The 14,832-nt window shown below is 50.5% G+C and overlaps 1 protein-coding gene across 2 annotated transcripts; it reads right to left on the bottom strand.

The window, feature by feature from the left end:
• Nucleotides 1–110: 110 nt before the first annotated feature.
• LOC121658037 (dynactin subunit 4) lies at nucleotides 111–12,418 on the bottom strand. 2 transcript variants are annotated; one of them, XM_042014413.1, is made up of 14 exons: nucleotides 12,225–12,418; nucleotides 10,889–10,959; nucleotides 10,303–10,481; nucleotides 9,358–9,401; nucleotides 8,487–8,594; nucleotides 7,883–7,903; nucleotides 6,888–6,961; nucleotides 6,429–6,541; nucleotides 5,040–5,149; nucleotides 3,966–4,039; nucleotides 3,517–3,571; nucleotides 2,926–3,033; nucleotides 2,425–2,522; nucleotides 111–2,254 (listed from the first exon to the last, which is right to left on the bottom strand). In XM_042014413.1, the coding sequence occupies exons 1-14, from the start codon at nucleotides 12,357–12,359 to the stop codon at nucleotides 2,041–2,043; spliced, it is 1,404 nt and encodes a 467-aa protein (XP_041870347.1). In that variant the 5' UTR covers nucleotides 12,360–12,418; the 3' UTR covers nucleotides 111–2,040. The 2 variants fall into 2 exon arrangements, with proteins under 2 accessions (XP_041870347.1, XP_041870348.1); XM_042014414.1 differs by lacking the exon at nucleotides 7,883–7,903 and having other exon boundaries at nucleotides 12,225–12,417.
• Between the last annotated feature and the right edge of the window lie 2,414 nt (nucleotides 12,419–14,832).

The following is a 14,832-nucleotide window of genomic DNA, read 5'->3' as shown; positions in this document are numbered from 1 at the left end:
CGAGAAGGGGGGGGAGCTCGGGGACGAGACCATTGCGAAAAGACGGGGGAGGTCCGCTTTTTGTTTTGTTTGAATAATGATTGTTTTCGAATAAGAGCCAGCGCAGAGAATCCGAGAGCCACGTGTGTTTTATTGAAGGTCACTACACGACGTCAAGCATAAGGCAACAGGCACCTGTCAGGGAGCGGGGACAGAGGCAGGGAGACGCCACTACCTTTCCTATTGCCTACAGCACCTACAGGGAGGGGGAAAAACAGCTCGCCGAGCTCATCAGAGCGCTCAGAACGCCACAACCCAATGCACCTTTTGTTTCTAGTGAGAAGGGTGCAGGTCACGTTGGCCTGCAGCAAACTGCAGTCCCAGGCACACCTCAAGGCTTGGGTCCTGGAAGGTCTTTCTGTGGTTGTGTTGCAAGTGCAGCAGCTGTTTTGGCTACTGAACAGGAAAAAGTTGTGGCCAGAGGTGAAGTGCTTTGTTATCCAGACAGGGAAAGCTGCAGCAGGCACTAGCACTACACATTAACTACTAACTACAAGTCTCAATCTCATGCTGTACATCTGTGTGTCACCTACACAGAGTTGTAAACGTGATGCCTCGCCGCTTTGAGACCTGCTGCAGGGTCGGGGCTGTGAGGTGGGAGCCCCTCCAGCACACCACGGCAGGTTTCTTGTGCTAAGGGAGATGTTCTGGGGTGCTGCATCACCCCCCAGAGAGCAGGCAGCCTCACCCTGCCCCTCCATGCAGAGAATTCACAAATCCAGGCTGGCAGAGCCATGGCACAAGCATCTCGAGTGACACTGCTGTGGCTGGCTGGTATTCAAGCCTTTCCCAGCACAGCAGCACGTCAAAGTCCCTCAGAAATGTTTAACAAAGGTCAACGTCTGAAGTGGGAATGCTCTGCAGGAAGAGCCATCTCACCTGCCTGCACTAGCCATGCACTTACTGGTAATTCAGTCTCCTGGATACACAGCTCTTAATTACCCATTTTAGCTTGGACTGCAGCCAAATTACACCCCGGGTAAATGACCTTCTGGTACAGTGTGTGTAGTTAACATATAATGAGTTTCCACCTTTACACCTCCCTCCCACCCACCCCAACTGGAAAAACAAAGATTATGAACCCAAGTCACCGCTGTAGCTTTATGATTACCACAACTAATACTAACTCTCCAGGTTTCATACCCTCATCACTACAATCCCTAGCAACACAACATTTATTGAGCTGAAGACTGCCAGAGAGCCTCTCTGGAGCATTCCTGCCTCAGTCAAGAGCTGCAGCAAAACCTGAATTCCCAGCTTGCAGCACATCCTGCTGCCAACATCCAGCTGAGACACAGCGGGCTGATGGCAGGCTTGGCTGCCAGTCAGATCCATGAACACTACAGTACACTATGTTTAAAGGCAAACTGATCAACTCCTTTGTGAAAACACATCTGCCACCTCGGCTAAGCAAGCTACATATGCCAGAGGGGTAGGGCTCTACGGCCCAGCCCCCACAGTTGAGGTATCCTATGAGGAAGCAGAAAACCAAAAGAAAAGATCGTGCTGCTGGCAGTAACTTGCCAGAATGTAGAAGGCAGGGACACTCCTTAAAATGTTTGTCTGGGAAGGGCATAGCTCTGTGTGAAAGAGAAGTTGTTCATTATTGGGTATGAAACATCAGGTTTGTGGGCTGACATGGAGAAAAAAACCAGTACGGGTTCTTTTCTGCTGATAAATCCAAATTCAGCCCTAATTATCTGTTGACAAAGCCAAATTCAGTGCAAACCTGGAGAAAAGGAGATCTTTCTCTGTGCTCTAACACGTGCTGCAAGTTACTCTAGCCTGTGGCAGTGAGGGGAAGCGGAGTGGTGGTTAGTGGGCACTACAACAAGGGGAGAGAACAAACCAGCCCAAACCACAGCAGCCTCAGCCCCCTCCTGGTGGCTGGGCTGCCGTGGCACACCCACACATCACAAAGGAGCTCTGGCAGAACCTTTCACCAGGTGCTTTCTCAGGGTGCCAGTCCATCCAGCCGTCGGGAGCAAGCGCTGGGAGCCGCTACGGGAGCACGGGGCCGAGGCTGAGCTCCACGTGATGGGTGAGCCAGATCACCTCCGAGGTGTGGTCGCCTTCCTCGTTGGGCCGGATGGGAGCAGTGAGGTTTTTGAACTCATGCTTCATCTTGAAACTCACGATCACTTCGCCCTCTTCTTTCTGTGGGGTGACCTTGATGAAAACTCCCACCTTATTGGCTTTTCTGAAGGCAATAACACTGCAAGGCAGAACACAGAGGAACACTGGGTCAGCCAAGCTCTCAAAGCATTGTTCCAAGTGGAACAATGCTCTCAGAGGAACCCAAACCACACTGAAGACAGACAGGAGGAGAGTGAGTTACTCAAAGAACCAAGTTTTTAAGGGAGAGGATCCCCACAGGACACTCACTCAGGGTCATCCTGGAAGTCTTGAGGCTCTGCCAGCTCATCATATTCTGCTGCAGCATCTTTGCCAGCCAGAATAAGCTCCTTGGGAGGAACTGCCACCTGAAACAGAGCATGGAGTGAAAGAAGCCTTTCAGCACTGATCACCAGCTACACTGCCAGCAGAGAGGGCTCTCCTCTTCTGAGGTCTGCTTTACTACAGTTTAACAGAAAAGTGATTCATCCTCAGCTTTTCTCTGCTCCAGGACCACCTGATTACCACCCTGCCAGTGAAATAATAAATTTCTCCCTTGAGTTTTGGATACCCATGAACAGACACAATTTCAAAATACTTAATGAGCAGCTGTTTGCATTGGTGACAGTCATTTAAGCTCCAAGGAGGGAAACGCAGCACAGCTGGCAGGGGTTGAAGGACATATAAAAAGTGTGGCCTGTGAAGGACAAATGGGAGTGGTAAACCCTGGAAGGGGCTTGGGCTTACACAGCAGGAGGGTACAATCAATACCTTGGCAGTGCTGTTGATGTTATCAGGGTCTCCCTCCTCACACTCCAGCAATGTGACATGTGTGATGCTCTCCACAGGATTAGTCAGAGTCAGAAGGACTTGGCTCTCCTGGGGAGATTCAGGAATCACAGTTCACAAAGCAATTGTGCTAGAACTCATTGTTACTGTAAGCACCTCCATCTTCTCTGACTGATCAACACCTTCAAAAATTGCATCACATCCTCTCAATGGATGGATAGCAATCACCCCCCCTCACCCCAGTAAAAAAGGCCATGCCATGCAAAACTCTTTCATAATATAAGAAATATGTATTTTGGGAGTCTAGCTGAGATCTCAATTCCACACCTTTTATTCTTCAGACATTGGCAAGTGCTTGTGATGCCAGATGTCACATGGCACAGCAATCTACTGCTGCAGTGACAAGTACATGCAGTGTTACCCTGGCCACTCCCTTGAACCCTGCACCCACTAAACGGAGTGAGTGGAGCCCTCAGGGAACAATCATCACACCATGTCATCTTCCAAAAGGATCCCACATTCACAGCTCCTGGCTATGTCTCAGCCTAAGACATTTCTGGGAAAGCTACTGACCTTCATGTAGCGCAGGTTGGGAATAGACATGATTCTCACTTCAGGGATGTAGTTACTACAAAATAACAGAGCAAATGACTGTGAGGCACTGTGCTGCTGTATGTAACACACCTCCTGAAGCAAAGGGAGGTAAGAGAGCTATTAGAACTTTCTGAAAAGGAAAAATGAAGTGTCCTTTTGCTGGATAACCCCAATCCTACAAACCCCGGCTACAGTCTGGGGCTGGCACAGCGTGCAGTGTTTTTGTCAAACTGCTGAAATCTTTAGTAGATCAGCAAGCAAACCTATTACAGATAAGCTAAATATATTTAAAAAGGTGATTACACCATCGCAAGGGATGACACAATCCTACCAAGAGGTCACAGCAAGAGTCAAAGGAAATTAAAATAGAAGGCATTAACTAAGCATGAACAGGGAGTTGATGTCCCCAGTCCCCGTTTCTTACTTACACAGCAACCAGCTGGATCTTGAATTTGATAGACGTTGGATTGAATTCCGGTTTGCTCAGGTTATGTTCACATTTCTAGAGAGAACGGTATTTAAGTCAGCTCCAAAACACAGTGTGCAGTCACACACTGAAGAATCACAGCCACAAGCGCTGTGTCACCAGCCGTGACACTACAGCCTCTAGCACAGCACATACAAAGACCACCTGGGGTGCATGCAACCATCACCGTGTTCAGCTACTGATACTCCAAAAACGTCATACCCAGCACTACCTGTGCAACCTCAGAAACACAAGACTTGGAATCATTCTTGAAAACACCTGGATACTGATTGCAGCACAAATACCTGTAAGCCCTCTGATCTATGCTCCAGAATGCATTAAAAAAATGAAGCAGCTAGAAGTCCTGATCTCTCCTCATAGGCTACTCTTCAAATACAGGATCAGTCTGACATTACTTATTTCTGAGAAAATATTCTGCTTTTGCAAAGCATTCTGCATCTTAAATACCTACAAGAATATTGCTCTGTTACTTTAGGAACTAGATAAATAAATTGTATGACTGAGAAAACAAATCATGTAGTAAAAGCCATGTAGAAAGCCAACAGCAGAACTTGGATTTAACTCCTGCCTGTCTTCACTTCCCAGATCTCTGCTTTGCTTCTCTGAAATACCCTCTTTCTGCCTCCACTCTAGTGACATCTTCAGTATTCTGTACTGCCACTCCCTAATATTTTGTTTGTTGACTTTTTTCTTTAGTAACAGCAAACTTTTTTTTTTTATTTCGACTGTATTGGCAGCTTTCTCTGATTCCTTGGCTAGGCAGGGCACTTGCACAAGCCAGCTTTGTATCCTTATGCATCTTTGACAGTGTTGTCTCCCTTTCACAACTGTCATCACACCAGAGATGTGACAGCCTCCCTCACCCCCTTAGTGCTGTTACCACTAACTTGGCTGAGAACTTTCAACAACCAGAAGCATTGAACTGTTTCTTTTAAAAGAGAAACACACAGCCCATTTCCCAGCACCCAAGTTCTGTGAGCCTGGAAAAGGCACTTTTCTGGATTGAATTCCCTACCCGGCAGCGCAGCGAGCGTTTGATCAGGAGGTGCTTGTGACGTGGGTAGAGCTGGGAAGCACAGATGGGCTGGAAGTCAGGCTGCAGCAGGCGCTGGCGCAGAGTCGTCACTGGGAGCACAGCAGAAAGCAAGACAAAGAAATGTCTCAAGAACTGAAACTCGAGCTGGATTCTACACATGCACCTCAAACTGTGTGGAGATCTGCCACCATCTCTAAGACACCTAATTTTACCTGCACCACGCAATTCAGAAGCCATTGGCAACTATCACATTTCTAGCAATGAATAGGAAGGCAAAAGCTGAATAAAGGACTGCCCTGACTGGGCACAGTAACATGAGAGCCCAGGAGAAACAAGGGACCCACATCTCTCTTCAAAGCTGAGCTGGGATGGAAACAAGAGTTTTGTAATCATCTAGAACATAGTTCTTTCCCTCACCACAGCAAATGAGTTTCACAGCTTTGTTACCCTCACAGCTGGGTGCTGCATGAGTACAATACACAGCTTCTTAGCAAGGTTTGCATAACTCAGACTCACACAAAGAATGAGAGAAAACAGTTCCCAAAGCAAGAAACTCCCAGCGGCCAAAACCTCCCATGGGTTTCTCTCAAAATGCAGGCTCCTCACTGTTCCAGTGCCTAAGAGGCAGTGAGTCACCTGGCAGCCTTTCCCTCACTGTGGGGAACCAGAAAAGTTGTCTTCTTCACCAGCATCAAACTCACAATGCCAACAGTCTCATGAGAAAAGGAAACCAAGAGGATCTACCCCTTTCCATAAACCTTCCATGAATTCATTGATACTGGCAGACTTTGTAGGCCTGCAGAACTACCAACAACATCCGTTCTACTTGGAGCCACCTCAGCTGGAAGCCCACCATAGCTCCTGTACCTGCTGGTTTATCCTGTTCACTCCAAGTCTGACTGATCAATTTACAGTATTTGTGGATTAAACCATGAGTCAGCTAAAGAACTGGCAAGTGTACACAGGCTGTTCCAAGCTGATGTCAAAGCAGTGCGCAATTGTTACTCACCAGCCCAGTTTTGGTTCCAGCTCCCCAGCAGCTGCTATTTCCTTATTTCTTGCTGTTATTTGATAAAGGACATCAGCTTTTTTCTCCATCCAAAAGTTGATGCTTCACACACACAGAAATTAAGGCCAGCAAGAAAATTAAATAACCCTTCAGGCCTTCTGGCTCTGAGCTTTCCGTGTACTACATGAAGCTGAGGCTGCATTCAAAGTTACCATTTAAAAAGTCACGTCTTTCCCAGTGTTTCAATCCCAGCATAAAAATGACCAGAAACTTGGATCATTAGGAACTTCACAAGCTTGTAGGCAATGCCCCTGTTACAAAAAGTAAGGCCAAAAAGTGACAGAATATTAAGGTTTTACCTTCTGTTAGATTGATTGGTCTTGTGTAGTAATCCTCAGGAAGAGGCTCCACTTCTTCCACTGCATCAGCTGGCTCAATCTTGATCTCCTTCTGGTCTTCTCCTTCTTTCAGGCTAAAGCAAAATAAGGGACAACTCAGTCATGAAATAGGGCACGTGCGCTCTGACAGCAACAGCAGTAACTGCATTGTAGCACAGAAGGCAGCGAGAGCTGAGATTGCACAACAATAATTGCAACAATGGTGTGAGCAGTCACTTGTCCCCCTTGGGAGAAAGCAGAACATCCGGAGCTGCTGCAGAGAGATGCACAAGGATCTGACATCGCTCCAGCGCTTGAAAGGAGGAATCTCCTCTCACTGCTATCTGCTAATTGTCTATCATCTTTCTAAAGCTGTTTTACTGCTCTCTTGCCTACACCTCCAATCCTCCCCCCAAAGGTAACCCCAACCCCGAGACTCACGAGAGTCCAGCGAGGGCACTGATGGGAGCTCCGGGCCTCTGGCGCTGAAGCCTTGTTCCAAGGCCGTATTTGTCCTACAAGGAAAAAAGGAACTGTCACCCTCAGGTCTGCTTCCTGACAGGACAAAAAGACCTGCTGCAAACTCATCTTTTGAGCTGCATGACAAGCATGGGGGTACAAGCAAAGGAAAGCAAAAAGGAAAAGGTATTCAACGCTTCCTAAGATACATTTTTCTGCTTCAACTGTTAGCAAGGAACAAACAATTCCCACTGCGCTGCAGATGGGGAATGACAGATGTGTGTGGCTACTGCTTATAGAGCTTTTTGCTCCTTCCTCAAATCACCAGCCTGTACTACTGACACTTTTTCCCTGGATATTCTCTTCCGAGCAGCTCCATGTCAAGTAGTGTAGAATGAGAGCTCAGCTGCCAAAAAAAGTGGGTTGATGTGGTTGTGCATCCATCTGAAAGGCTCTGCAGCACTACTCGAAGCAGCTAGAAGGTTCAATCTCCTACAAGCCTCGTTACCTACAAGTCTCTCTCACCAGGAATAGCTGAGCTACTCCTCAGCTTTCTACAGCTGAGCTGTACCCAGGGTGCTTGGAGGCAGACATCTTCCTTCTGGGCAGGGCTGAAAACCTGAATTCTCAGCAAATGAGAAATCTGAGCATCAGCCTACTCTGGTGATTTTTCAAGGATGAGATGATTAACGTTAGTGGCACTTGCCTTGGCCAAGCAGGTAGCTGTGTCTCGGCCAGGCTTGGCGAAGGACTGCTTTGCAAGTGTATAATACTTACTCAAAGACATTGCCCTGTTTCTAAACCTACATAAAATATTTTTTGTAACAAGTGTTACCCTCTGAAGAGTTAGGCTTCACCTGTGTTTGTTCTAGGCACACCTAAGCCAGAGGCCCTGAGGCAGGGTGTAGGATCTGTTACTCCCCTTCAGTTGGTACCATGAGAGCTTTAACACCAGCAGAAACTGTGAAAAGACTTACCACTACATGTATAGTGTGTTGCTGTGGAGAGCCCCCAAAATAGCAGCAGGTAGCAACGGAGACAAAAAATGCAGCCATAAGACACAAGCAAGGGCACAGAGCAAGCACAGTTCATTGAAGTAGCAAGCATATGCAGTCACCCAGCTAAACAAAGTGAGCATTTACCTGCCAGGTACAATAAAGAAGTCATTCAAGCCACAACCAAGTCTTAAGGTTAATTTCAGTAGAGATTTCATGCAGAGAAGTGCCAGACAATGCTGATCTATCTGTCACTGAGCTGTGGGATGACTGTCCTGAGAAAGGGCTGCCACTGGCACTGTGTCTGCAGTTGCACTGCACTTCACTGCTGCAGAATATATTCCTTGGCATGGCAAGTGTAAACCCTTCTGGCACTGTTGGGGAGGACTATCAGAGAGAGTGGCAATGTAATACACAGTAGCGAGTGTAAAACTATTCACCCCTAAAGAAAGCCTCATTTTCTTCATGTTGTCCTCAATTAGCCAAAGCTGGGCAGCCCTACTGTGCTACCAACTATCTGATTTTCCAGGCTGAGGCTGTTGTGGATCACTTTTCCTGCTCTGAGAGGACGGCACAACCAGCTCACCGAGAAGGCCAAGGGAACGTAGTTGCGGCGGCGCACCAGCTTCTTCCTGTCCCGCTCGATCTTCTCCTTCTGAGCTAGCTGCTGGTAGTACTCAACCAGTTTGTTAATCTGGAGGGAGGAAAAGGAACAGGGAGCAATGTCACCTCAGCTGCAGCATGTGCTTGTGAACTAGATGGGGTTTCTGCTACTTGTGTCACTCTGTTCCTAGTACCAGCTGTATTCTGCAGGAAGTGCTTAAAGAAGCCTGTGTGTCTTCACATGTCTTAACCCACACTGTGGATAAATAACTGATTCTCCCTTGGGAATAATGTGTGTTGGAGGGCAGTGCCCAATTCTCACTTAGCAATTCAGCAACTGCGACTTTGTTCACGAATTTGCCATGACTGCACAGAGTAATGTCATGTGGCCAAAACTGAGCAATTTGGATTGGCAGAGCAAACAGCATCTTTAGCATCTTCGCCCCTCCTCCCCAAGGCTGGTCACGTTTAGAGTGGAGCCCTAACGGGTAACAGGGAAGGGTGTTAAAGGTGCAGTTGTGTTTTCCAGATCCTAGACACACTCTTGATTGGAAAACAGCTTTTTTTCACATACATACGCAGCACATTCACCAGTGGTGTTTTAACAGCACCATTAGATAGGATGGTTTCAACTGAGCTTCTTCTCAAAAGGAGATTTTATACTGCGATATCCTCAGGGGAGCCTCTAAGAGGCCTTCCCTCCATTGAATTCAGTCAAAGTGCAGATTAGGAACTGGAACTGGTATCTGAAGGATTATATAGATGAAGAAAAAGTGATTGAGAGGGCCTGACACTCTAACAGTTCTTTCTGGCTGATGTAGTTCAGCCCAAGTACAGCCTTCCCGTTCACTCACCCTCTGTGTGTGAGGATTCTCCGGCTCCTGCCAGCCACCACTCGCTGCACAAGAGAAGAGAAAAAGCAAAGTCCACAGGAGGCTTCCAGATTCCACACAAAAATCACACCCAACACTCAACTATCTTGTGTTATTTATAAAATATGACATGCCCTAATTTTGCTACGCCTGCCATTGTAATTGTTCAAAGTTCCTGTCTGTGCAAATAAACACCTCTGAAAGCTTTGCACAGGCAGGTTTGGGCTGAAGGAGCTCTGACAGCTTTTATGTTGTGTTTTTAAACAAATGCTGTTTGAGACATACTCAGGACAGCACCCAGGAGTCACTTCAGCAGCAGGTTATGTGTGTCTCATTACTGGCTGCTGCTGTCTCTGCATCTCGGCTCCATTTTCAGTCACATCAACACTGGAAGTCAGAGGATCTGTTCGGCCTACTCAACCCCACTTTGGGAGCCTGACAGATATTTTCTGTACATCTCAAATACCAAAAAAATAGATGAAAGCTTTGTTCTAGTGCTCTTGTGAAGAGAAAAGCCAAGTTCAAACACTGACTAGCAACTCTGGAGTAAGTCTAAATGAACAGAAATTATGGAAGATAAATTAGATGTTTATGCTGTCAGTCTGAGCAGCTTCAAAGACCGTGAAAGCACACAAACAAGATCTCAGCTGTGGGGAGAGTGCACTGACTAAAACAGTTTGACAGTCTTCTCACTAGTCATGCAATACAGGCATGGAAGTGGGTCACATATTCCACTAACTCAGCTCAGCTCTTCAGAGGAGTTTTCAGCAACAAAGAGATTTCCTGTGAATTTCCAACTACAACTCCAATCCTAGACAGACATCAAGTCTACAGTACAGTCAGGAACTAGGTGGATTATCTGTTACCTTCAAAACACAAACTGGGCTCGTGCTGTAACTCAGTTTTCTGTCTTGGACTGTCCCTTACCGACAGACTTGTCTGCCATGCCAACATCCCGGGAAGTCCAGCGGCAGAAGCCACAGGCCAAGTAATAGGCTTTCTTCATGGTGGTCTTGGCCGGGTCGTCGGGCAGCGGCGCAGGGATGCTCGTGGCCCGTGTGGAAAGGGTGTGCATGCAGCAGGGGCAGTCAAAGCAGTTGGCACACCTGCAAACAACAAAGCAGGGCTCTGAGAAGGGTCCCAGGCTGAGAGAAATGCGCCCGACAAACACAACAGCCTTAAACCAACAGATCTTTAACTCTTGGGCAACAGCACTGGGGAAAAAGGGCAGCAGAGCCATCACAGGAACGTGAGGGATTCAGAGTCAGCATAAGAGCAGCAGCAGTGAGAAACATAATGTGATACTAAAAAACCTTTGTATTATGAGACCAGATCATCAAAAAACCCCAAAAGTGAACAGCACATGACACCTCATGGAAAGATGCTTATACCCCGAAACAGACTGAAACATAACAAGCAGCTGTCCAATTTTTGAAGAGTTTCAGACAGAAGTGGGAAGGGACTGTTTTAAATAGGGAGCATTGATGAAATAAAAAAGACAAAGCAACTTCACCTGTTCTTTTTCAGCTTGGCTTCAGCTGAAGGCATGTTTTCCAGGCAGCTGGGGCAGTAGTGAGAGTCCACCTGAAGAAGAGACACAGTCACATCACACACGTTATCTGGCACACCTTTGTCCAGACAGCCCAAACAGCCACACGATCCAACAAGGATTCGTGTCTGGCAACAGCAGGGTAAAGCCAGGGAAGGCTTGATGGATTTTTTGGTATGCAGAACCTTAGCCCATCTCAGCCAGATTTTGATCTTTAATAAGATAAATTATAAGGTTTCTTAAGTCAGAATGGATTAAACTACTCTGTCTTGTAAATGGGAAAAGGTCAGCTGGGTGTTGACCTTTAGCAGCTACCAGAATCTCATTTTTCAGCTTGAGCAAGAGGTTTTAACATTTTATTCTCTATTTATACCTAAGTTTATTTTGTCTTTGCAGCTACACTGGTCAGATATAGACACACTTCAGAAAACGCTTTGTATCTCTCTGCTATCACAACAAATTTTTTCAGTTAAAACAACAGCAGCAAGACTGGGGGCCCCTTCTTGAAGAGGAATGCAAACTGACTACTAGGTACGGACAATGACTACAGTGCTCACACCACAGTGAATTCAGGACGGATGCAGCCACGTCACAAATCCACTCTTCAGAGGCCTTAACATTTCCTTTAAGAAGCCTCTTCTGAGATTCGGGCTGCACAGTCATTCTTTCAAGGCTTTCCGAACCTATCACAATTTCTTAACTCAACCAGGCTTCCAAAAAATCAGTTTCAACGATTTTATTACGACAATTTACCAAGCCGAAACCCCTCCACAGCACAAATCGCAGCGCATAACGAGGGTGTGTGCCTGGGGGGGAGGGGGGTGTCCTTGCCCCTCAACGGCCGGGCCCGATGGGGATGGGTGTGGGAGGCGGTGTCTTGACCCAACCGGCCGGAACCCGCCGAGGGGTGAGGAGTCCCCACGGCCACGGTCGGGCCCCACCGAGGTTTGGGGGGGTCCCCGCTCCCCCGGCCGGGGCCGTTCAGGGGGGACATCCCCCATGAGGGGAAGCCGCCCCGTGCGCTCGCCTCAGCCAATCACAGCCCGAGCTCCACCGACAGACAGGCGCGCACAGCCAATCCAAAGCGAAGTACCGCCCCACCCGTCACCCGCAGCCTATCGCCGCGCTCCGTGCAGCGCTGCGCCCACCCCCCAGCGGCGCCAACAGCCAATAGCAAATCAGAACGAGAGTGAGCGGCAGGAGAGCGACCCAATCGGTGCGCGCAGAAAGAGCATCGTCCCGCCCGGTGCCGCCCAGTCCCGCCCGGTGCGCGGGTGCGGCGCGGCCGGGTCGCTGTTACCTCGTGCGAGACGCACTCGAGCGAGCGGAGCTCGCTGCAGTAGCGGCAGAAGTACAGCTGCGGCAGCGGCGCCCGCAGCTCCTTCTCGCCGCGCACCAGGTACAGCACCCGCTCCGATTGCAGCAGAGACGCCATGTTGGGAGCGGGCGGGCTCCGCCGCGCCGCTGCCGCCCGACGTCACCGCGCCGCCGTCTGACGTCACCGCGTCGAGCTGATCACGTGACCCCGCGGGGCAAGGGAGGGGCCCCGAGGGAGCGTCAGTCCCGCCCCGGGCCGGGCACGGACAGAGTCCGAGCATCGCCGGGGCTGGGGCAGCCACCGCTGCTCTGCGCCATGCCTCACCGCCCTCACCGCCCTCACCGAGGCTTTCTTCCCAATATCATATCTATTCCTGCCCTCTGGCAGTGGGAAGCTACTCCCTTTGTTCTGTCACTCCAAGCCTTTTGTCCAAAGTCCCTCTCCAGCTCTCTTGGAGCCCCTTTAGGCTGTGAAAGGGGCTCTGAGGTCTCCCCAGAGCCTTGCCTTCTCCAGGTGAACTCCCAGCCTGGCTCCAGAGCAGAGGGGCTCAGGGCTTGAAGCATCTCCGTGGCCTCCTCTGGAGTCACTGCAGCAGCTCTGTGTCCTCCTTACACTGGGGGCCCGGAGCTGGACACAGTGCTCCAGGTGCGTCTCACCAGAGCAGAGCAGAGCGGCTGATCTTCTCACACCCCAAAGGTGGTTTCTCTTCAGTCTCATGTCTGCTAAACAGGATCCTGACAAGAACAAACGTTCCCATGCCATGGGATCGGCAGGAAAGCATGAGGTCTGTGGATGCTGTGCTGTGTGCGCAGAGGGCAGAGCTGGCATCAGCAAAGCACCCCCAGTTTGCTGCTGGATACCCCAACCAAAGCACCAGTGCCAGCCTGGCCTGTGGCGTGGATCCCCCATCCTCACCCCAGTATCCATCCCCACACAGTGCCTGGAGTCAGTCCCTGCCCTCTGCCCACTGCTTGCAGCTCCACAGGAAACCCCTGTCCATGAGGATCTGTCGCTGCTTGCGATAAAAACCCCACATGCTTTTTATCTGACTGCAGCAGCTGGAAGGGAGCACTGCTGGGAAGGCAGGGAGGAGGCTGCCTGTGCAGGGGGTGCCTGGAGGCCAGGGGTGTCTTGAGAGCATGTGGTCGGGCTTTCCACCACCAGAAATCCAGCAGGTTTCCCAGGGAAAAGGCAGGATTGAAAGGTGCAGTGTGTGGCTCCCACTGTGAGTGACACTGAGCTTGTGTCCCAGAAGGAAAATCGGAGCATCCCACCTTGGTTTTGCCACTCAGCATCACCAATGAAGTGGAATATTCCACTGGGCAGCAGAAGCACCGTTCCCAGCCGGCGGGCTGAGGTCTGTCCCCTCCCTCCCTGGCGATGCTCTCTGCCCGTGTCCCTGTAAATCACCGTGCCCGGATCCCTGGGCAGCGCGGGCACCTCGCTGCGGGTGGTTATGGAGGCTCTGGGTCTTGCCCTGGGCCTCAGGGGCAAGTGGGTGCCTGTGAGCCCTGCTGGGGCAGGAGGGGGACGGGGCAGGGGAGGACCTTTTGTTAAGGACTATGAAGTGAAATGTCCCCATGGTCCCCGAGACCTTCGGGTTCAGCTCCAGATGGAACTCCCCCCGTGGAGCCCCATTCTGGGCGGGATGAGCCGGAGTGTGATCTTACTTTATCCTGGTGTGGGAAAAAACGTCCTGCCGTGCCTTGCCTTTCCTTCCTTCCCCTTCCTTCTATCCCCTTCCCCTTCTTCTCCTCCCCTGCCGTCCCCTGCGGGCCGGGCCGGGCCGGGCGGGGCCAGGCGGAGTCTTTTTCGCCCGGCGGGAGCCTTTCTCTCCTGTCGGCATCCGCCGCTGCCGTCGCTTCTCGCCGGAGCCGGAGCCGGAGCCGGAGCCGGAGCCGGAGCCGGAGCCTGGAAGCGCCGCAGGTAAGGGGATGCGGGCAGGTAGGACGGGAAGGGCACGGGCAAGGCAGGTAGGACAGGCAGGGCACGGGCAGGGCACAGGCAGCTGCCGCCTCTCCCGCATCGTGTCCCCCACTCCCGCGGTGCCGGGGCAGGACAGGGGCACGGCCGCGGTCCCCGTGGAGGGGGGTCCCCGCTGTCCGGCCCCTCCGTCCCCTACAGCTGATGGATAACTCCGTGACTCAGCACGAGGTACGGGTCGGGGGGACACACACACGAAGCTCCCCAGAAGCGAGGGGGTCTCCTAGCTGACCTGACCCCACCGTTTCCCCATGTGATGACACACCGGTGAGTGACCAGCAGGACGCCCGGTTGTGGATTTCGTTTAATAGTTCCTCTAACGAACGGTAGCAATTAACAGGGAAGTTTTCCCCATGGCTTTTATCCAGTGCCTTCAAAGCGTGCTATAAATCCTGGGGCTCATTGAAGGAGCCTTTACCAAAGGCTCTCGAAAGAGCCCAGGGTCAAAGCTGGACCTGGCCACAGGGGTGTCTGTGGAGAGAGTGGGGGGGGAGAGTCTGGCTATGGGAGGGATGGAGGGGGCTGCCCCACCAACCCTCTGCCTCTCCTTTGCAGGATGGACCTCCCTAACCTCACAGGTCCTACCGACCTCCCCAAGCACATCCTG

Source organism: Corvus kubaryi, unplaced genomic scaffold, assembly GCF_017639235.1.
Source record: "Corvus kubaryi isolate FWS band 111438036 unplaced genomic scaffold, C.kubaryi_AGA036_p1.0 split2-37374, whole genome shotgun sequence".
Taxonomy (NCBI): domain Eukaryota; kingdom Metazoa; phylum Chordata; class Aves; order Passeriformes; family Corvidae; genus Corvus; species Corvus kubaryi.
Note: the sequence above shows the minus strand (reverse complement) of the source record. Positions and strands in the feature narration are given on the sequence as shown.